Consider the following 24,115-nt stretch of genomic DNA (forward strand, 5'->3'; position numbering starts at 1 on the left):
CAGTGGTGAAGTATTGCTTTTAAATTTTAATTAAGAAGAAAAGAAAACCTTTTTAAATTGAGGGAAAATATACCAATAACAATTTGTTAAAGATCTGTTTTTTTGTGAAGCTGCCTTTACACAGCCTGTCCGCTGTTTTATAAACGAACGCCATATAAGGCAGTCCTTTCTCTTTGCTTAGTGGTTCTGTATTGTTTTATTGTTCGTTTATTACGATTGTTATAGTTATTGTGTAGGTATTTGAGACTCACTTTTCTGTTCAGGTACCCATTTCCTTTATGTAATCCGCGGATTCTCCGCTATTTTTTGTTCGTTTATTACGATTATAGTTAATTATTGATTCCCTTCTTTAGCTGACTGCCTGCTCATATAAGGCGCTCTGCTGTTTTTTTGTGAAGCAGTCTTTACACAGCTTCTCCGCTGTTTTATAAACGAACACTATATAAGGCCATCCTTTTTCCTTGCTTCACCAAGGAAGCAGCCTTTTTATTTAATCCACGGGTTCCCCACTGTTTTATTGTTTGTTTATTACGATTGTTATAGATCTCTTTGAATACCAGGTTGTCAGTTCAGCACTCCGGTTGTAATATGACCAAGTCGTGCAAGCTTACTGTTGAGAATGCAACGTATAGTTGTACAGGACAAAAGCAATCTTGCCAAACTTAATTTAAACTTACGGTTTACACCGTGCTTTGTTTCCGCCTTAGCTGCACTTATGAATATGCTTGTATGCGTCACTCGCTCGCTTCTTATTGTTTCGCTGCCTTCTCAATTGTGTAATGAATGTTTTCTTCAGCGCTCTTTGGGGCTCTTCCTTGTTTTCTATGTACTGCGTTCACAGTCAGTTCACGTGATTACGTGGGAGGCGTGATGACGCGATACGCAACTCCGCCTCCCACGGCCAGTGAGCTGCAGTCCATTACAGTATATGGACAAAAAAGAGGTTCCAGTTATGACCGTTACACTTTGAATTTCGAAATGAAACCTGCCTAACTTTTGTAAGTAAGCTGTAAGGAATGAGCCTGTCAAATTCCAGCCTTCCACCTACACGGGAAGTTGGAGAATTAGTGATGAGTCAGTCAGTCAGTCAGTGAGGGCTTTGCCTTTTATTAGTATAGATAGATGGATGTACATAATTACATTTAAACGATTCACCAAAATCTCTTGTATGTAAATGATACTGTTTTAAATGTTATTGTTTTTTCATCAGAAAACCCAGTTTCCACGTCTACATGTATTAGTTTAAATGGCACTTTTACCACTCACAATAGGGTGGACGCACTGACGTATCGTGTTGACTGGGTAACACAGTGAATGCGGCGTCTATCTATATATGTCTATTATTTGTTCGCTTTACGACATAGTGTAAATAAAGTAAATTCATCTCACTGTGGTGCGTATTCCGTATGTAATGCCATGTAACAAATTATAATTCTCCTGCTTTACGCGAATATACCCATGCCACTGAAAAAAAGATGTACAATTCCACGGTCCACCTCAGATGCCAGAGAAAAGTCTATTTCAAGGGCATCTCAAACGCCACAGCAGACACAATCCAAAGTGGATGAACTTACAATAAAATGTGAATCAGAAAAATGTTTGTTCTGTTTCTATGTTCTGTTTCTTTCATTTGGGAAATTCACCAGTTATAGATTCCCAGGCAACGCCAGGTACTCCTGCTAGTATTTAATAAATTATCGTTGGCTAGGGCACAGAGAACAGCATGCAACTAAGATTTATAAGAAGTTATCTTTCTTTGCTTTCTTTAAAAGCAAAGTGGGTATAGATTCATTATATTAAATGAGCGTCAAAGATTGGATCTAAGAGTCTGTCTTTGGCAAAGCCACTTTGATCTTGCCAAATTACTAAGCAAATCACTTTCTCAATTTTTAGCCAAATCTTTTAGCCAGGATCTTAATATCATTATTCAGAAGTGAAATTAGTCCATATTATGCACAAGTCTTTAATTTTCCTTTGGAAAAATGATAATTGACAATTGGCCTAATGTTTTTAGTAAAATTTAATTTTCAAATTTTTTTAATAGCTTCAATAAACATTGCTATCAATAAGGGTACCTAGTTGAAAATGTTTTGATAAAATTCCAATGGACCTGCAGCTTTCCTGCAATCAATTTATGGTATCTTTAATTTTCAGTGAACCTCAGAGGCTTATGAAGCCCTTCTATGTGGAGTTCTTGAGTTGTGATATTTTTATTCTATCAAAGAAGTTCTTGTCATGAGCTTCACCATCTTTACACTGAGAGGAATATAAGGACCAATAAATGTGGACCTGAAATGTCCTTTAAATGTGTTATTTGTATGGGCTCCCTGTTTTTTTAATGATACATTGTCAATCTGTATACTTTTGCCTCAAACCTCCTGTTTATGTATTTTCTGTGATAAGGTCTTATTTGCCTGTTTTCCATGTTCATAATGATGCTGATATGACAAAAAGATACATTGTTTGGTTTCATTCATAGTCACAATATTAAATTCCAATTGTAGAGGCAACCTTATTTCATGATTTAGCATATTCTTAAACAGCACTCAGATTTTAGTAATCTGCTCTGATGTGCTTCTAGTGTGCAAGTTTTTTTATGTGAAACATACAAGATAATTTGTCTTCTTAAAACTGTCGTCAGTGTTTCCCAGAGCATATCCACAGTAAACTCTGAGAAACATTGGTCTGTAAGAAAATTTTACTTTTTATGGAAATAAATGGGCGGCACAGTGGCGCAGTGGGTAGCGCTGCTGCCTCACAGTTGGGAGACCTGGGGACCTGGGTTCACTTCCCGGGTCCTCCCTGCGTGGAGTTTGCATGTTCTCCCCGTGTCTGCGTGGGTTTCCTCCGGGCGCTCCGGTTTCCTCCCACAGTCCAAAGACATGCTGGTTAGGTGGATTGGCAATTCTAAATTGGCCCTAGTGTGTGCTTGGTGTGTGGGTGTGTTTGTGCGTGTCCTGCGGTGGGTTGGCACCCTGCCCGGGATTGGTTCCTTGCCTTGTGCCCTGGGTTGGCTGGGATTGGCTCCAGCAGACCCCCGTTACCCTGTGTTCGGATTCAGCAGGTTGGAAAATGGATGGATGGAAATAAATTTTGCAAATCCATTACTAGCATTAATAGAATAAGACAACAATCGTAAATTAGATGTATAGGCCATACCGATTTGAGCTCTTAAACAAAAGCACTAAAGTCACTGGTAACAAAAGCTTCATTCTGCAAGATTTAAATGGGGACAGCAAGTTATCTAAATCTCTCTCTAATATATATATCATATCACCTATGTCCATATATTCGATCTCTTTGCACTTTTACCTTTTCATCAATATCGCATTGAATTTTGATTCCGTGTTTGGAATTACATCGTGACAACGCAACGTATAACTGCCCGTGAGTGAATATCTTTTCTTTCTCTCTACACAAACTGTGTCTGACAATAGCATTCACACAAATGAGAAATGATTGAACCCTGTGTGTGGTTGTAAATGTTTTAGATGTGGGCAGGACTTTTCCAATTCTCTTTGCATAAAGTCTTGTCTCACGGGGCTTGAAATTTTCTCTCATGGGATTTCACTTTCACCAAACAACAAATCTTTTACTTCTTGCAGATACGCCTTGTGCGCCTTCCCCGGACCACGAGAGGGCAGCCGCCCTGGTTTGTATGGGGGCCACGGGAACGGAGCATGGAAGCTCAACCCTATAGGGGCCCATGGTCACCGCCAGGGGGCACCCAGAAGACTGTGAAGCCCACAGCTGGAGGCGTTGATGGAAGTAATACCAGGGACACCTGGAGTGCTTCCGGGTGCTCATGCGGCACCTCCGCCACACCAAGAAGTGCCGCAGGAAGCTCATCAGGAGGCACCTAGAGCACGTCCGGGTGGACATAAAAGGGGCCGCCTCCCTCCAGTCGTCAGCTGGAGTTGGGTGGAAGAGGACAAAGCTCGGAGGAGAGGAGAGGAGTGGAGGCGGTGAAGGAAGGCTGGATATTGAAGAGGCCTGGACTGAGGGTGATTGGTGCAGGGGCAATGGGTTGTGTGCGGGACTTTTGTAAATAGTATTGTAAATAAACATGTTTTGGGTTTGAACTGTTGGTGTCTGCCTGTCTGTGCCAGGGCTGGTCTTTCCACAGCCTCTTCATTGGGAAGAAACACTACTTTTCCCTGATGGCAACACGAATTAGATGATCTACAAGTCTACGAGTTCTACTTTGTCATCTACTCTTTGTCTTTTATTTCCGGCACCGGGCGTGGTTAAATCTCTTGGCACAAAGTCTTGTCTCACAGGATGTGAAAGTGTCTCTCTTCAAAAGATCACGTCTCATTGCAGGATAAAAAGTCTCGTCTCCCAAGATTTTATTATTATAATAGAGAGAAAGTCTATTGATTAATTAGGAATGTATTCAGCAAAGAAACTGCAGTAACTGGTGAAACTTTGGTTTGAATAAAAAGGAATAAATTAAGTCTAAGTGATTACGTAAATGTAATACTTTAAGTAACATTTTAATATTTTAAATATCTATAAAGCTACATAAGTTAAGGCAGGCTTTCCCTGAACAAGCAGCAGTACTGTATATGTTAATCATCTGTAATGTGCGCTGAAGTGAAACCTTAAGATCAATAAAGTAATTTACAGACTTTTACCAAAGGCAAGAAAATGATGCATAGATAGAGTTCAGCACAACAATAGCCTTGGTAAAATGCATTTGTTTCCAAAAGTTCCATTTACTATTGTGATGGATTCCTGCCTACTATTAGTACTGAAACGAATATAGTATAAAAGTATTTTGGCCAGTATAATAAATGCATATGATTTTATTAACATGTCAAAACAATGACTTGGTTAGAACAATCAAATTAAACATACCTTGACCTTGCCATGCAGACTTTCCATCACAGAGGACAATAGTGAAACCATTTCGTAGGTTTTCTTTCCAGTTCATTTTGAGAAAGTAGGTTTTGTCAGGTTTTGATGATATGGCAATCTTACGTACACTTTGTTCCATTCTTTGTAAATCAGTCTGTTTTTAAAATTAAAAAAAGACGGTTTGGAAAATTATGAACTGATAGATATCCTATATATAGGTCACTCTAACACATTTCACACTACTCTAAGGGGTTAGTGTATAAAAGAACCCAGAGCAACATATTATATTAATGCACCACAGAACAATTTAGTGTGACAGCTTTAGTGTTTGGGTGCATAGATATTTATCAAAATCACTTTACAATTAAATAAATTACCCATAACCATCACATATCACACTTCAGGATCCAATACAACATCTGATACTACAAATGAATTTGTTCTGTAAATTAAGATTCCCACACCTCTAGTTTTCTTTATATAGCTGGAGTGGAATATTTGGCCAGTCCAGTCTCTTTGCAACCAAAACTGATCCTTGCTTAATAAGTGGGTCTCCTGAAAAAAAAAAACTATCTTGGCGTTTAGACCTGTTAGGTGAGAGAATACTTTCTTCATCTTTAGTTCATGATTGAGACCTTTGACATTCCAGCTCATAAAGTTTACTGTTTGGTCATAGAGACATTGCTTCTGAACTTTTGTTGTCATTCTATAATCTTAAATTAAGGTTTTACATTGTTACATATGATAGCTTTAATCTTATTTACCAATATTGCAAGGAGTTATGGCTATGAAGCCTAGTGTCATGCTGGCACTTACAATTGTGGGGATTAAACAGACAGATCAGAAATAGCTTGCTCTCTTTCTCTCCTCTCTCAAACCACCAACCCCAAGTTAGGATATAGCGGGTTGGATAATGGATGGATGGACAAGAGGTTAAGTTCTACATCATGAACAAGGCATAATAAGTAGAGATGCAAAATAAATTAAACTTTATAAAACACCGGGAAAAAAACTTAAGAATCCAATGTATAGTCTAGTGGCATGAAATGAAGTGGCATCCAAAAACATGGTTCAATATGTGTCTTCACAAAAAATTTACTATGAACTGTTCTGAAGCCTATATAAGCTCATTCCTCATCTTGGAAGCAAGAAGTGGAAATACATTTTAGTGAATCTGGAGATAGACGAAAAGAGTATGTAGGTTAAAGAAAAATTGATGCTTTTTAAGTCATGTAACAAGCAACAAAAGACTAGTAATGAGGAGCTATGATAACAAATTTGATGTTAATCCTGAGAACAATATAAAGTCAGTTAAAAATTATAATAGTTGTTGGATTCAAATGTAGCAAGAAACACAGTACACCAGGGCTGACAGCAACATTCTGAATGATTTAGAATTCAGATGCAGGCAGCTCTGCCAATAAGGTAATGCAACAGTTCATCCTGGAAAGAACAGAAAGGTAAACAGATGATAGATATATGTAGCAAACAAGGGGTATATCTTCAGAATACAAAAGAAAGCAATAATGAGACAACTGTTATATGTGATGGGTGTAGGACAGTTCCCATCATCCAGTATTTCATTGTGGTTCCTGACAACAGAAGATGATGAAAAGGTGACTTGGTTTAGAGCAATTTTAAGAGAAAGATATGTGGAGACGAAGGCATAAAGTAAGATCAAAATAATGTGATAGTGTAACATTGCATTTAAAATCGAAAATATTTCCACACAGAACAATGACAACACTACGGAAGCATATTAGGGCCACAGTGAAGAAAAAAAAATACGGACACAGTGAAGAAAGAAAAAACTAAATGTCGAGATATTCTCGACGCGTATGACAAGAATAAAGTTGACATGCTGACTTTATTCTTTCTGTTTATGTCGAGATTAAATTTGACATTTCCACTTTATTCTCATAGTTTATTTAGGTATTAAAGTAGAATGTTGTTAATCAAACTTCATCTTAAAATAAATATTTAATTTACTAGATTTTCTCAAACCCGTCATAAGTTATGTAGCACATTAAATGCTTTGTGTTAAATGTTCCCCGACCCAGTTATTAATCACTACATGCTTCTTAAACTGACTTCCTCTTGCATTGAGGAGGCGCAGGCAGCAATCGCCGCACAGAATACATTCATTCATGATATTCCTGCTCTCTGAACATTTAGAATGCTAAGATAAATACTTGATATCATTTTCATGATGAAATGCAATAAAGCAGGTATTAAACATGCACGGTGGTGTGGCGGTAGTGCTGCTCCCTCACAGTAAGGGGTCTCCAGGTATACGTTTAGTGTAGAGAACTTTATGTCAGGTGTAACGAGGCTCCAAAAACCTGGATGTATGAATGGTATCACACAGGTTTAACTGAAATATTGTGTAAATGTTGGGTTAGTGATCTGGTGGTCGGAGGCACAAACACAGAATTCAATGGATGTTCTTCTGAGCGGGCTTTCTTTATTGCATGCGTGCTGTCTCTATCTGATGTACCAAACCCCCCGTTCCTATCCTTCCTTTTTCTTTCTCCACATAACCAATCACCACACGATAAACGTCTTTGTGAAATTAAAACTAGTTATAAACTTAGACCACGGAGTGTTCAGAACTTTAAAAAATCTTCGTTATACATTTTTAAATATGCCATTCATTCAGGGTTGCACCCATCCCAGCAAGCATCATGTGCCAGGCAGGAACAAATCGTGAACAGGACGCCAGCTCATTGCATGGTGAATACGAGCACACGTATACCCCAGAGTCAATACAGCATAATAAAACCCCACTGCCTACATGACTTTGAAAGGAAACTGAAGCACGCTGAGTAAACCCACCAGGAAAACATGCAAACTCAAGGCAGGGTACACCCGGGACCCCCTTGTTGCCAGGCAGCAGTGCAACCTCTACGCCACCATGCCCCCACATGATTAGTACATGCTTTAATGCATTTCATCATGAAAATGATATCAAGTATTTATCTTAGCATTTTAAATTTTCAGGGAGCAGGAATATCATGAAATTAATGTATTATTTCATTAATTTCATTTCAATTTAATGTGTGGTGATCGTTGCTTGCGCCTCCTCTTAGTGCAGAGGAAAACAGTTTAAGAAGCACGTAGTGATTAATATGGCTCAGGGAACGCTTAACACAAAGCATTTCATGCGCTACATAATTTATGACGGGGTTTGGGAAGATCTACTAAATTAAATATTCATTTTAAGATGTAGTTTACAATGTTCTACTTTAATGACAAACTACGAGAATAAAGTCAACATGTCGACTTTATTCTCGTCATTTAGTTTTTTTTTCTTCATTGTGTCCATATTTTTTTTTTCACCATGGCCCTAATACGTTTCCGTACAACACACAGATAAATTAATGCAAATATAAATTACTGACTGAACAGTAATAACTTTATTCTAAATTATTTTCTTTTCTTATTCCACTTGTTTCAGAAGTTGTAATCAAGTACAAACCCCATAGAGTTTAGATGGTTTAGCAGAACTAATACAATGTTTTAAAACAGTCAGGACAAGGAATGTGAAGTCATATGTGCTACATCAGAATTTAGAACATATCTTCCTTCACTTTAATGCCCCCCTCATTGGCAATTCATATTCAGTGTGCTTGCCTTTAAAAGACAGCTACTTTCTTTTGCTGCCTAGCTACTGTGCCCAGATGGGTGGCCTCTAAGCCTTCTTTGTAGACACATAAACAGTTCATCTCTCTGTCTGTATCACTTGGCTGTTACATAAAACAAGCATAAGATGTCCTTCAGACACAGTTTTCAAACTATTTCATTCATTATTTTGCCTCTCAATAAAAACAACATGTAATTTGGCCTGCTCCCACTGCTAATACACCAGGACTATCAATCTAGCACAGGATACAGCAGAGCCAATTACAGTAAAGACTAGGCCTCTTATACTTTTATTATAATCTCAAACAGTGCCTCTTGAAGATTTAGTATCAAGGGGATCTTAAGCTTAAAGTACATGGTCAAATCAGGGGTTCAGATGTGGAGTTGTTTATATTGTTCCAATGAAATAGTGCCAAACGCTTTCAACATATAATACTGTATATCAAATCAATAAAAGCTTTATATACTACACATTACACAAGAGAATAAGGTCTATAACAAGCTATTATTTTATTAATTATTTCATCCAAGGAATAAAGCACATTTGCTAATACTGTATGCTACATTTCCATTTTTCTTAGGTACATAATTACACCTGAGGTAGTGCTGGGCAGTATGACCAAAATTCTGTATCACAGTATTTTTCAAAATTATACTGGTTTCATGGTATTCAACGGTATTTTTTCCCCATGCATGAGTGGATGTTAACCACATTTTCCACTGCAATTACTGCAGTAGACTGGCTAAGAATAACCTGTTCCACTGTCATGAGAATTGTACATTGCACAAAAAGACATTTTAATGTGCACACAAGTATTAATACAGGTTTGCATGGCCCCATAAAGTGATAGTTTTCAAGGGGGTGGCACTAATAAAGAGAAGGAATCACACTGCATGACAGATGCAGTCAAAATATAGAACCTTTTTATTGAATAAATTTTGCAAACAACTTAAAACTATAATTTTGACAACATATTTTCAACCATCCAAAGAGGCATTTAGATTTAGTAAAATATACAGAGGTGCTTGTCAAAAGTTGTACTGCACTGAACATGTCTTAGAAAAGGAATAAATAGTAAATATTTTTTGTAAACCAACTACACTTTCTGTTAATGCTAACAATCTCTGTCCACTGATACGTTAGCTATATGGATTGTAATGCCATTAGTTATCTCGATCCACAGCTTGCTTTTTTGTTGTAGACAGTACCTTTAGCAAACACGTCTACAAGTGATGTCTGACTCAAGTGTCCTCTAGCTTTTTCAGTTTTACCTGAGGACGTGGAGGGTGCCAGTCTTTGTTCCATACATTCATGGTACTCCAAAGCATGTTTGCGGCTAAGGTGGTACAGAAAATTGCTTGTGTTGCCGCCTCCGGTGACAACTTTAGCTTGACAGCATTTGCAGTAAATAGTTCTTTGGTCCACATCTGACCTTTTAAAACCAAAGTATCTCCAGACAACAGACATGTGTCATCATGTTCAACTTTAAATTCTGCTACAGTTTCGGAATGTTTTCTGTCCACATTCACCGCTCAATATATTCACTAATACATGTACTCCGTTGCATGCGTGTTTAGCGGAGTAGCAGTGAAAAAGGTCCCCCCTTAAACAGTTTCCCACTGCGCCACGTTCCAAACATTGTTTAGGCTATTTAAACCGGTGTTGCGGTATAAGAAAAATCCATATCATAACAAAAATAAAAAATCGTTTTCGGTATGAACCGGTATACCTCCCAGCACTAACCTGAGGTATAAGTAAAAGTCAAAGTATAGCAAGGTAGGCTAAGGCCGGAGTTATACTTCTCGTGACGCATGCTGCAGCGGACGCTCCTGCTACGCAAGCGCTGAAGTGTTTATACTTGCGCGCGTACTTTACGTAAATCTGGAAGAATCTGCCAGGTGGCAGTGCGAGATATTATCACGGTGAGAACATGTTCGGCTTCTCTGTGTTGTGAATTGCCAAGAATACCAATTAAATTCCGATGACACCTTACCGCGATATCTCTGAAAAGGATGTTTATTGATTAAATCCAGGGATGTGTCCATTCCAGCAAGCATTGGGCACGAGTGAGAAACAATCCCTGGACGATGCCTCGGCTCATCACAAGGTGAATACAAGCACACACATACACTAGCGTCATTTTAGCGGCACAAAATCCCCAAATCTGCATATCTTTGGAAAGAAACTGGAGCACACTGAGGAAACCCAGCAGGAAAACGTGTAAACTCCAGGTAGGGAATATCAGCGACGTGACTCCCTGCAAGACAGTAGCGCTAACGCTCCGCCACTGTGTCACCCCATGTGTGTAATTATTAACAGTATTCATTATTTAAACGAAATTAAAGATTTATCTGTAAAATGTAATATACATACTTTAATGCTTTTCATCATGAAAGTGATATTAAGTATAAATCTAAGGATTAAATGTGCAGACAGTTGGAATATCACACATTTAATGTGCTCAGTGTGGCGATCTATTGCTGGCGATTCGCTGCTGTCAGGAGCAGAGGAAGCCCTAGAAAAAAAGATAGCACATTAGACGGTATGTGAGAAATTTAAAATGCATCGTGTCTTTACGATCGGGAATATGCGACGCTTGAATATAAAAACACCATGAATACAGTGGTGTGAAAAACTATTTGCCCCCTTCCTGATTTCTTATTCTTTTGCATGTTTGTCACACAAAATGTTTCTGATCATCAAACACATTTAACCATTAGTCAAATATAACACAAGTAAACACAAAATGCAGTTTTTAAATGATGGTTTTTATTATTTAGGGAGAAAAAAAATCCAAACCTACATGGCCCTGTGTGAAAAAGTAATTGCCCCCTTGTTAAAAAATAACCTAACTGTGGTGTATCACACCTGAGTTCAATTTCCGTAGCCACCCCCAGGCCTGATTACTGCCACACCTGTTTCAATCAAGAAATCACTTAAATAGGAGCTGCCTGACACAGAGAAGTAGACCAAAAGCACCTCAAAAGCTAGACATCATGCCAAGATCCAAAGAAATTCAGGAACAAATGAGAACAGAAGTAATTGAGATCTATCAGTCTGGTAAAGGTTATAAAGCCATTTCTAAAGCTTTGGGACTCCAGCGAACCACAGTGAGAGCCATTATCCACAAATGGCAAAAACATGGAACAGTGGTGAACCTTCCCAGGAGTGGCCGGCCGACCAAAATTACCCCAAGAGCTCAGAGACGACTCATCCGAGAGGTCACAAAAGACCCCAGGACAACGTCTAAAGAACTGCAGGCCTCACTTGCCTCAATTAAGGTCAGTGTTCACGACTCCACCATAAGAAAGAGACTGGGCAAAAACGGCCTGCATGGCAGATGTCCAAGACGCAAACCACTGTTAAGCAAAAAGAACATTAGGGCTCGTCTCAGTTTTGCTAAGAAACATCTCAATGATTGCCAAGACTTTTGGGAAAATACCTTGTGGACTGATGAGACAAAAGTTGAACATTTTGGAAGGCAAATGTCCCGTTACATCTGGCGTAAAAGGAACACAGCATTTCAGAAAAAGAACATCATACTAACAGTAAAATATGGTGGTGGTAGTGTGATGGTCTGGGGTTGTTTTGCTGCTTCAGGACCTGGAAGGCTTGCTGTGATAGATGGAACCATGAATTCTACTGTCTACCAAAAAATCCTGAAGGAGAATGTCCGGCCATCTGTTCGTCAACTCAAGCTGAAGCGATCTTGGGTGCTGCAACAGGACAATGACCCAAAACACACCAGCAAATCCACCTCTGAATGGCTGAAGAAAAACAAAATGAAGACTTTGGAGTGGCCTAGTCAAAGTCCTGACCTGAATCCAATTGAGATGCTATGGCATGACCTTAAAAAGGCGGTTCATGCTAGAAAACCCTCAAATAAAGCTGAATTACAACAATTTTGCAAAGATGAGTGGGCCAAAATTCCTCCAGAGCGCTGTAAAAGACTCATTGCAAGTTATCGCAAACGCTTGATTGCAGTTATTGCTGCTAAGGGTGGCCCAACCAGTTATTAGGTTCAGGGGGCAATTACTTTTTCACACAGGGCCATGTAGGTTTGGATTTTTTTTCTCCCTAAATAATAAAAACCACCATTTACAAACTGCATTTTGTGTTTACTTGTGTTATATTTGACTAATGGTTAAATGTGTTTGATGATCAGAAACATTTTGTGTGACAAACATGCAAAAGAATAAGAAATCAGGAAGGGGGCAAATAGTTTTTCACACCACTGTACATCTGTATGTCGGCATTTTGCTTCACCACATCGAACCATTTATCAAATAACGAAGCGCGCACACCGATCTCGTAGGATCCGCAAAGCGGCTTTCTGTCATATGTAGATAGTAAACAGAGACTCTGACGTCACATTCCAACTTTTAGCACACTGCGCCCCCTGACTTTTTGCTGGTACTGCAACTCGCGCATGCGTCGCGTTAATTTCTGAGAACCTGCTCAGAGGACACATCAAATGAACGCTCAGAACGCGTGGCAGCCATGATGCGGGCGCGTACACATTCTGAGCGTGAAATATAAATGAGCCCTAACAACCGCAGTGTTTATGCAGTAGTATTTGTTAAAATTTACACAAAGATATATTTTAAGGAAAACAATGCTTGATGAATTTGCATAACTCCAAGTATTTTTTTTTCATTAGACAAAATAAAGAAGTGGATAGGATTGAAGTGGATAGGATTTCTTGCAATTAGCAAGAAATAAATTTATGCGTGTATGGCTGGACCACTTGAAGTAAGACAACAAACTGATTTTACATTTGAACAGGCAGCTGATTGATGAGTAAATTATTTTCCTTTCAGATTTAACATGAGCTTTTCTAAGTATGTCCTTATTAATATGAGAATCATACTTTCATATTTGGCACCAAACTGTAAATTCTGTGAATTCCATTTATATTCAAATATATATTGATAAATTATCAATTCCAGTACCCATGCCAAGACAGATATTGGAGACAAATGTTATTACTTAGTAATAATATGCCTGTATAAGCTTTCCAAAACAAGTCATTTTAAAAACATGACTGATTTATAAGTGATTGACAGCTGCATTCCACTATTACCACTGCAGAACATTACTGTAATCCTTGCCTCAGTACTAAAGGATAAGCCCTGTATTTTTCCAGTCTATTTATTCATAATCATGACATACATTAGTTTATCATATAAAATTACATTCTAAAGTGAAGCTTATTTTGTAAATTTAAAAAAATAACTATCCCACTCTTGCATTTAATAATACCAGATACCAGGGTCAAATTATAAAATCAGCCTGTAAACCTACTGAATACGTCCACTCCTCAATCCGAAAATATTACTGATCCACACCTTGAGATTATACAAATATTGCAAAACAGTTTATCCACATTGTTTTTAGAAATTAAAAAAAAAAAAACCACTGTTGTGAGGTTTAGACCAGTCGTATACTTCACTTTGTCAACGACCACATCCGTCTTTCTCAGTGGCACCTTTTCAGGACCAGCAGCATGAATTTGCTTCTGAAAGTCATTGAAAAACAGTCATTCACATTATTACAAGTTAATGACCGGATGTGGATTGCCGTCTTTAATCTGTAGACGGCTACAAAATAATAACTAAAAAAGGAATGCTTATGATCACTTATATAATTTCACAGTACAGAAGGTCATTTCTTTATTTCATAAAGTATTAACTGCTGCCACTAAATGACACATGTGTTTCAGTGAGACAGAATATTGAACATGCTTGTAACATAAGGCAGGAACAATTCTAGGATGGGGTGATAGTCCATCGCAGGAAAAACATATAAACATATACACACACACATAAGTGCCACTTTAGCAATGCAAATTCACCTAACCTGCATATGTCTGGACTGTGGGAGGGAACCGGAGTACCCAGAGAGCCCACGCAAACTCCACGTAGATGCAGCCCCAGTTTCATTCACCGCCCAATAATAAATAATAATAAAAAATAATTGTTGCCCTTTAATTTATACATATATTTTTTCTCTGCTATAGGCCCTAAACAATAAACTACCCAACTTCCTGACCCATTTACCTTGGGTAGGGTTATGGGAGCCGATCTCAAGAATCATAGAGTGCAACTGTACCTGCTAATTCCGGGTCTTCCTGAATCTCTCCACAAGTGGTCCTTGGCTCTTGGACAGCTCTTCTGATTATTCTTTAAACTCCTCTGTCAGAAATCTTGTGAGGAGCACCTGGTAGTGGCCAGTTTATGGTGAAAAGATGTTCTTTCCACTTCCAGATTATTGCCCCAACAGTGCTCACTGGAACAGTCAGAGGTTTAGAAATACGTCTGTAACCAATGCCATCAGTATGTTTTGCAACAATAAGGTTGCAAAGATCTTGAGAGAGCTCTTTGCTTTTACCCATCATGAGATGCTTCTTGTGCGACGCCTTGATAATGAGAAACTTTTTTATAGGCCATCAATTGGACTAAACCAGCTCATATTAAATTTGCACTGATAGGGGGCAGAATTGTTTTCTAAATACTGACAGATTTCAGCTGGTTTCTTGGCTTTCCATGCCTTTTTGTACCTCCTTTTCTTCATGTGTTCCATACTTTTTCCCTGTGTCATTCCATTTTACTACACATAATTTATGGACTTATTTGTTTTGATTTCTTTGTATGTATATATTATATGGGTTGTTACCGACATCTGGTGAAAATTTCATGTCAATAGACCCTTTAGAAATATATTTATTTAGAAAAACTTTGATGCATTCAATACTTATTTTCCCTGCTGTATGTTGTGCCAAAGGAGGCAAGGTCTCCTAGTCCAGCTACTGGGAAATCACCCCTAGAAATTTTTAAGGGCCAACAGTCTCTGCTTTGGCACGGCCATTGAAAAAGGTTCTTTGTTCCTTCATGCTTTTTAAATTTTAGATGGATTATCTGATTTATGGACTTTCTGGCTCTGTTTAAGTTACAGTTTTAGGGATTATGGGCTTAGTTTTGTTTGCCTTACTTAGTTTTGCCTTTCATACCAAGCATTTGTTTTGGACTTTGCTTTTGAAGTTTTCTAATTTTTTGCAATTAATAATAGTTTTGTTTTTTTGGTTTTGGTTTTTTCGGTGTGCTGTATCAAAGGTGTTTTTTTCCACTTTATAAGCCTTTGCCCTTCTATTGGGCGTGTGCAGCCCATGAGTCTGCATCTCCAGTTATAGGCTAGGTTGATTTGGATAGGTGAGGCCCACACTTTTGCTGCACATCTGCTTGGAAGTACAGGTCTGACCTATAACCATTTTAGGTATTGTGAGCAGGTAGAAATTAGTAGCAACAAGGAATCAAATGGAAGTTCACTAATGATGGGGAAAAGCCAGAAGCAATAAAACAAGTAACAGTTATAGATCAAAAATGTAATGGTTTGTAAAATTGCAAAAAGTATATGGATTTATGATATAATCAAAGTACGGAGAGACACAAGAAAAAGAATAAGGTAGGGATCAGCCCATCAATTAATCCTCTGATTCAGTTATGTGATTTAGGGCTCAAGGCAGTCACATAAAAACCCTGTAGCAACTAAGCCAGTCAAAAAGTGGTATTAGATGGAGACTCAATTACTGAGTGTACAAAAGAACATATTTTCACTCATTTAAAGATCATTTGGATGGACATATGAATCAGCATATTTTAGACTATGGAAAAAACGGAACTCCAAGTTAAGAATGCCACGCACACATGAATATACAAAGAAGACACCCCAGATCCCCTTGAATCTGTAGAAACTTGATAAAGAAATGAATGGTTTTTGAGGCAGCCCAGAAGGGGGGATTTCATCTTTCACCCATTTTTATTTTTTTCCAACTAAAAATTTCTTTAAGTAGAGACACTTACATTCCAGTGGCTTTAACATGAAGGTGACACTAAAAATGTAAATTAAATAGTGGCTGAACAGCTGGTGGCTACAAAAATCATCATCCAAAGCTTCCTGGATGAAGTTAAGCTATCCCCATGAATTAAAGGAGAAGAATTCATTTTAGAATGAGGAATTAGCTAGAGCCACAGATTCATAAAGGTTAACTCAGTAACTTTTTATATACAATAATTGGCAGACACAATTAAAACACAATCACCTTTAATTCAGTTGATACACTCTGCATCATTGTTACCAACCTCACCTTCCACATATGGAGTACAACATTTATGACTGATTTTATAAGAAGTTATTCATAGGGTATATTGTTGTATCTATTATTTATAGGGTATTCTTTTGCAGTGAGGTGTTTGTTTACATGTGCACTCTCTCTAAATGGAAGTTACACTTTTTATTTAATGGAAAAGTACCTTATACTGGTACATATTCTATAAGCTAATGTTGCTCATGGAGTAATTTGTACTGTTTAGCTAATAATATGCATTTATATCATTTGTTTGAATACTGCATATATAAAAAACAAAAAACAAACAAAAATAGTACCTTATCAGCCAGCCACTCCTCCAGACAATGGCTGCATAAACATCTAATGTATTAATTTTTTAAGCAATTTGATAAAAGGACTCACTGGCACACCCTTCCATGAATAGAAGAGTGGTCCGTCCCCCATGAAAGTTTCTGTGCTGTGAATCAATACATTCCAATGAAGAGTGGTCTCCCATGAAAATTCGTACAGTCAGTGACACTCTATCAAAGGGCTCCTCATGTGAAACTTCCAAGTGCTTACACAAATAAGACGAAACTAGAATTGCACTGCTCAAAAAAACGACATAGGAAGAATGTGCAGCAGATAACGTTCGAATATGGTAATTGAACCTATGACCCTTGAACTGTAAAAGTGCACACCGTGACACTTCAAAGTTCTACTAAGCATTACTAACAAATTAAAGCATAGTATTGAGTCCTTCAGCAAGCATGACGTTCTCAACTGAGTCAATACTGTAACTCAATGTCTTTATATTCCATACTACTAACATTCTGTAATTTTTCTAGGACTTTTCCAGGACTTCCTCAAACTCATGTTTGAAGAAGACATTTCCCCTGTACAAATTTCAAGTCTTATGACACATCAACCAAGCAATCTGAATGCACTCTCAGATAAGATTACACATAACAATGAATACAAATGAGCTGTCAAATAAGCAATATATTTTCTGTAGTACAACTGTCCAATCACAGACAACTATACATCATTGAAAAGATCTGAAACTAAAGTATCCATTGGTAATGAGTCTTTAACTGTATGCAGCATACCATAGGTGGGATTTTTATATGTGTAAAAATCACATATTTTACTAATGAAAGAAAGCACATAACATGGAAACGTATTTAGTTAAAAGAAGAAACACTTGAGTATGTAAAAATATCATTATTGCCTTTGACTGAGATGTGGGTTTATTGCAAAATACATAAACAACTTTGAAATATGGTCATGTCCCTCGTGCACAAATGGTGAAAACTGTAATACGAAACTATGAATTCTATACTGTTTAATATTCTTATCTATTAAAAGATGAAAAAACATTTCTACATAATATCTGGAGCTCATCAGTTATTTATAATAGTTTTATAAGCTTCATGTTACTATACATTCTAGCTTGGGTTCCACAGTTAAACCAACTTTATATATAGAATAATATTTATATATTTTAAACTTTCTAATCATTTTTCATGATTAGCTGATGCCCACTACCAAACCTGACATGGCAGGATATTAGTGTACCAAAAGCATTCAACAATGCAATGAAGCTCTTTGCTGAATTCATAGATGTCCTCTCTGCAGAGAACTATGTCACTGTGTCATCACTTTTACCAGTGCTGCAACTTTTGAAGGATATGGTGCTCCTTGAGGATGATAAAGATGTGGGGTAACATCAGCTACTAAATAAGCAGTCTTGGGGCAGCTTTAGGGTAAATACAACAATGGAGTATTGTACTTAATGCAAACTGTAACATTTCTAGAGAAGTGGTACAGAAGAGAACACAATGAAGCCTCAGAACTTGATCACTTAAAAACAAGGCTTGAAGGTGAAATGGTGGAATATTGGAAGAAGAGACAGAAAAGAACCCAGTCAATACCTGAGAGAAAAGATCATTAGTAAAAAGGATAAAAATCACCAGCACTTTCAAAGAGGCACAAAAAAACATCGTTTTGAAGTCTCCTTGGCAAAGTTAAAACCATCATCAACTCAAATGAAGAGCAGAGAGCAAGGTAGAAACTGCAGCCTATCTGCCAGAGGATGTTTTTGCTGGTGACAACAGTGCCCTTAAATGATGGAGAGTAAATGAGAGACACTTCCCTCTCTTGTCAAATATGGCCAGGAATGCTTATACATGTGTGCAATAAGCACACCATTTAAACATGTTTCAACACATGTTTAAATGAGAAATGACCTGACACCTTTACAGAATGCTCTGAAACCAGATGAAGTAAATATGTTAGTCTTTCTGGCAAAGAGTCTGATTTTTGGAAAATCTGGACTTTTAAGTTCTTTTTTGTATTTTATTCTGGATGCTGATGTTGGCAAGCTTACGCGATACTAGAATGTTCTGTTATAATTATTTTTACTGTGTTGATCATTTTGCTCTGTTTGAAAAAGTTAATATAGTGAGTAGTGAGGTTTACCAAATTTCTTTGTTTTGGCTCTGAAGCTAGGGATCTGCAAGGCAATCAGAAGGTTGCCGGTTCGAATCCCGTAAATGCCAAAAGGGACTCTGCTCTGTTAGGCCCCTAAGCAAGGCCCTTAACCTGCAATTTCTAAGCGCTTTGAGTAGTGAGAAAAGCACTATATAAATGCAAAGAATTATTATTATTATTAAGCTCTTCAGCAAATAAAAATCTTCACAAGGACAAGCAACTCGTTTTCAGAGTCACTAGCCAATTTTTATTTACATAATTTATGTGGCCAGCTAATTAACGTTGGACAATATCATCAACTATCACCACAGCCCCAAAAGAACTAGTGTCCTTTATGGAAGATTATTTGTGCCAAAACTAAATGTAATTCAAAACATCAACAACATTGCAATGCAATGCATATACAGTAATCCCTCCTCCATCGCGGGGGTTGCGTTCCAGAGCCACCCGCGAAATAAGAAAATCCGCGAAGTAGAAACCATATGTTTATATGGTTATTTTTATATTGTCATGCTTGGGTCACAGATTTGCGCAGAAACACAGGAGGTTGTAGAGAGACAGGAACGTTATTCAAACACTGCAAACAAACATTTGTCTCTTTTTCAAAAGTTTAAACTGTGCTCCATGACAAGACAGAGATGACAGTTCAGTCTCACAATTAAAAGAATGCAAACATATCTTCCTCTTCAAAGGAGCAAACAAATCAATAGTGCTGTTTGGCTTTTAAGTATGCGAAGCACCACGGCGCACAGCTGTTGAAGGCGGCAGCTCACACCCCCTCCGTCAGGAGCAGAGAGAGAGAGAGATAGAGACAGATAAAAAAATCAATACGTGCCCTTCGTGCTTTTAAATATGCGAAGCACCGTTCAGCATGTCGTTTCAGGAAGCAGCTGCAGCTGCACAAAAGATAGCAACGTGAAGATAATCTTTCAGCATTTTTAGACGAGCGTCCGTATCGTCTAGGTGTGCGAACAGCCCCCCTGCTCACACCCCCCTACGTCAGCGCAAGAGAGAGAGAGAAAGTAAGTTGGGTAGCTTCTCAGCCATCTGCCAATAGCGTCCCTTGTATGAAATCAACTGGGCAAACCAACTGAGGAAGCATGTACCAGAAATTAAAAGACCCATTGTCCGCAGAAACCCGCGAAGCAGCGAAAAATCCGCGATATATATTTAAATATGCTTACATATAAAATCCGCGATGGAGTGAAGCCGCGAAAGGCGAAGCGCGATATAGCGAGGGATTACTGTATAGAACATTAGAACAATCTAGACGAGAACAGGCCATTCAGCCCAACAAAGCTTGCCAGTCCTATCTACTTATTTTTCTTGAGACGAGACTACTGCCAAGAGATTTTTTTCAAGTCCCACACTCATCTCAACCATTTCCGGATAACGGCCCATGTCCACAGTCCTCTCACCTCTCATTTGTGTGAATACTTTTATCAGAAACAGTTCCTGTACTCTCAGCTCTTATAAATTTATACATTTTCCTCACTTTAAGTTCCCAATAAAAGACTTATTATGTCCAAATCTTATTGAAGAATTTCATCCCGAAGGGTTATTAACAGAAGAAATGAATACACAGGCAATCCTAGCACCAAGAAATGATGAAGTCAAACGAATTAATGTGAAAATTGTTGCGTATCAATAGACTATGCTGAAACAGTTGTTGGTGATGGTGCAGATGATGAAAACATCAACTTACAATATCCCGTAGAATATCTACATCCGTTAACACCTTCCAGTCTTACACCAGCTGAATTACTGTTGAAAGAAGGATGTATCATAATGATATTACTAGCTACACTACTGGCTAAATGATTAGTCATTTATAAGCTGATCTACTTCAAGCAAACTCAATTAACTCGGACCATTCAAGCAGCAAATGTCAGAAGCTTTTCACATTTTAGATATAGCCACAATCCTGCCCCATCCAGCAGCACTCTTGGCACTTGACATAATAAAGGTAACTGCCTTCATGATTTGGAAATTTCTAAGGCAACTCATGTACTCCATGGGTTTTGGAGAAGGATTAAATAGTATTATTAACAAAACTACTGTATATTCATTGCCTGTCGCATAAATTTATCAACTAAAATTATTTCTTGTTCTTTCGTACTTTTTAAAGAAGCAAGGCAGGGGCAACCTGCCCTCCAGCCATACAGTGTACTCATTACTCAATTACACTAACAACTGCTCATACTGCCTGAATTAAGATGTCACTTTATGCAGTGGGCATTTTATTCTTCTTTGTCAATTCCACTAGTGGTCACAGAATCCATCTGGCAGCTACAAATCTGTCTTGGGTTATTAAAAATAAACTCTTTCCTTTAACCCTTAAAAACTCACACTGGTGTATTCTGTACATCAATCTCAGTTATTTTTGTCCAACATCCTTCTACTTAAACCTACCGGTAGCAATCACCATCTATCCTCAGCTTGATTCACTACAAGTACAGTGTCATAATGGTTTCCCTCCAATGTGCCCCCAGCCAGTTTTATGAGTGGATGCACAGTTGCAAGCTCCATATGGTGCATTCGGTACACCACGTGGGTACTTACATATGTATGACAACAATGAGATATTCTTCCTGCAATGACTTTGTCTGCAAACTGAAGTGAAATGTGTTACATGTGCAAATCTTGCAGTGGATGAAAGTGTGATCGGTGACAAATGAGCACTGGAGAAGCAGATCAAGTTTATATTCCGGTAATCAGACTGTGTCATACTATTGGTATTAAAGTACATTAAAAACATGTACAATTTACAGGGGTGGGGGTTGATTTGTTTCAAACTTTTTTCTTCTTTTTTTCTTTTCTTTTTGTAAAACTTGAGTTATATGTATGGAGTGTTATTTGATTTTTAAAAAATTAAAATAAAAAAACATGTACAATTTAAATTTATTGCAATATTTTATATCATAGTATCACAGCATGCATATAAATAGCCATTTTAACATTGGTGCATAAAGTACACCATGCCAGTAATTAAGATGAGGAACGGTGGGAGTAGTTAAGGGTTAAACGCCCTCTGAAGGTAACAGGACTTTCCCCTCATTCATCCTATTAGACACAATGATTAAATACAGTATCTGGGTATAGACAATTTCACCTTTGATGCATGATACTGTAGCTATTAACTATAGACAGAGTTTCATCAGTATTAAGGAGTCTCTGGCACCTTGATTGTCAATTCTGCTGTCATCCTTGTCCGGACTGGCAAATAGTAAAATGTATATTGTTTGAGTATGTTGTAAGAATGCCGTTGAGGCAAATCTTCCTGGAGCTGCTCCTGGTTCATCAGACTAGGCGAAGGCTGTGTGTTAGATGCAGGACATGCTGAAGGGATTATGTCTCTCAACTAGCTTGGAAACACAAGGCCATTGCCCAAAATGGGGTGGAATCTGTAGCTGGGGACAGGAATGTCTGGGCCTCCTTGACATGATGCCTCCACAACCCTCACCAGAACAAGTAGTTTCAGAGGATGAGATGATGAGATTTGTGTCATTAGAGTCAAAGAAGTTAAAAAGCTTATTAAAGAATACTGCTCAATTCTTGATGACAACAATGACCTCTCTGTCATAAGAGTTTCAACAACACTTTTTTGAAGAAAAATAAAAGTGAATCTCATTCCCAGATTTTTCCAGGATTAACTGATTAAGTAACATTTTCAATTCTTTATTCGTCTTTTCTAATGGCTTTTTTTTTTTTTACACCTACTCTTGCCTTTCATTCGTTTTCATTTCCTATGGTTTTGTTCCCTTCCTCCCTTTCTACATAACCTGTGGTGTGTTATTCAGTCACAAACCTATTGAAAGCACAATCAGTAATCTTTTGTAATACTTTTTCAACATTTACCTTTTTACCTTAAGATCATCTCTGGACAAATGAATAATTATATTCTATTCTTTTGTTTTGCTATTGCAGAACTAGATTAAATAGGTAAGCAAATGGAGACCAGAGATGAATGAATACAGAGCAAACTTTCGCCCATCCATTTTCCAACCCGCTATATCCAAACACAGGGTCACGGGGATCTGCTGGAGCCAATCCCAGCCAACACAGGGCACAAGACAGGAAACAAACCCGGGGCAGGGTGCCAACCCATCGCAGACAAAGCAAAACAACCTAATAGTAATTGCTGAACATTTAAAATATACAGTGATAGGTACAGCTGTCACTTCTTTCAGTTACCTCAAAGCTGATACTGCGCATATACTCACAGTACATTAACCTAAAACCTATTAATTTTAAAGAAAATAAAAATATATTCATAAAAGAACTGTCAAAATATTTACTGCAAGAAACCCATTTCCAAAACCCAAATTTAAATGTATCCATCTGTCCATTATCCTAACCCGACTATCCTGACCAGGGGCGCGAGAAAACTGAAACCTATCCAAGCAAATTACTTATGTCCCCTCTTTTAAATGATAAAGGAAAAATAAAAAAAAAAACGTGAAGAAATGGCTAACCTGTTGAAATAAAACTTATTTACACAAGCTTGAAACAATGTTTACAGAACCAAAACAGCACAATCTAAATTTGTCTCACTTTGTAAACAAACGTTAACGCAGACGTATTAAACAAATAAGCCCCATTTGTACATTAATAAGTCATAATATTTAATAACGTAGTACAAAAACCATCACAGGAAGGCTAAGAAATATCTTCTCCTTTAACTAAAACGTTTCTACAGCAGCACGAACAAAATAGCCACCCTACCTCTGACCTTTCAGACCGTTCCGGTGATACGACCGCCTTGAAACATAAGCCCAGCCAATCAGAAACTTAATAACTCGCGCACCTCCCGATTTTTTGCAAATCACAATATTGACACAAGAACCAGTCAATCATATCGGCAGATTTAGGTGACGTTTAAGAACAACTGGTGACGTCTTAATGACTTAAACCAATAAACAATTACAACGCGTACGTGTTCTCGCGAGGTTTAGGTTTTCATGGGTGTGCAGGAAGTTTGATGTGGCAACCATAGAGCTATCAGTATGGTAAGG

General features: G+C 37.9%; 2 protein-coding genes across 2 annotated transcripts in view; one reads left to right on the top strand and one right to left on the bottom strand.

The window, feature by feature from the left end:
* Nucleotides 1-23,859, bottom strand: part of xrcc4 (X-ray repair complementing defective repair in Chinese hamster cells 4) — a 457,198-nt gene extending 433,339 nt beyond the window's left edge. The window contains exons 1-2 of the mRNA XM_051929627.1: nt 23,826-23,859; nt 4,861-5,014 (exon numbers count right to left, since the gene is read on the bottom strand). Of these exons, the coding sequence (XP_051785587.1) occupies nt 4,861-4,999 (139 nt within the window). The 5' untranslated portion in view covers nt 5,000-5,014; nt 23,826-23,859. The remainder of the gene's footprint in view (nt 1-4,860; nt 5,015-23,825) is intronic.
* Nucleotides 23,860-24,006: 147 nt separating this feature from the next.
* Nucleotides 24,007-24,115, top strand: part of tmem167a (transmembrane protein 167A) — a 32,342-nt gene continuing 32,233 nt past the window's right edge. Inside the window, exon 1 of the mRNA XM_051929637.1 lies at nt 24,007-24,109. Within this exon, the coding sequence (XP_051785597.1) occupies nt 24,107-24,109 (3 nt within the window). The 5' untranslated portion in view covers nt 24,007-24,106. The remainder of the gene's footprint in view (nt 24,110-24,115) is intronic.

Source organism: Erpetoichthys calabaricus, chromosome 7, assembly GCF_900747795.2.
Source record: "Erpetoichthys calabaricus chromosome 7, fErpCal1.3, whole genome shotgun sequence".
Lineage (NCBI taxonomy): Eukaryota > Metazoa > Chordata > Cladistia > Polypteriformes > Polypteridae > Erpetoichthys > Erpetoichthys calabaricus.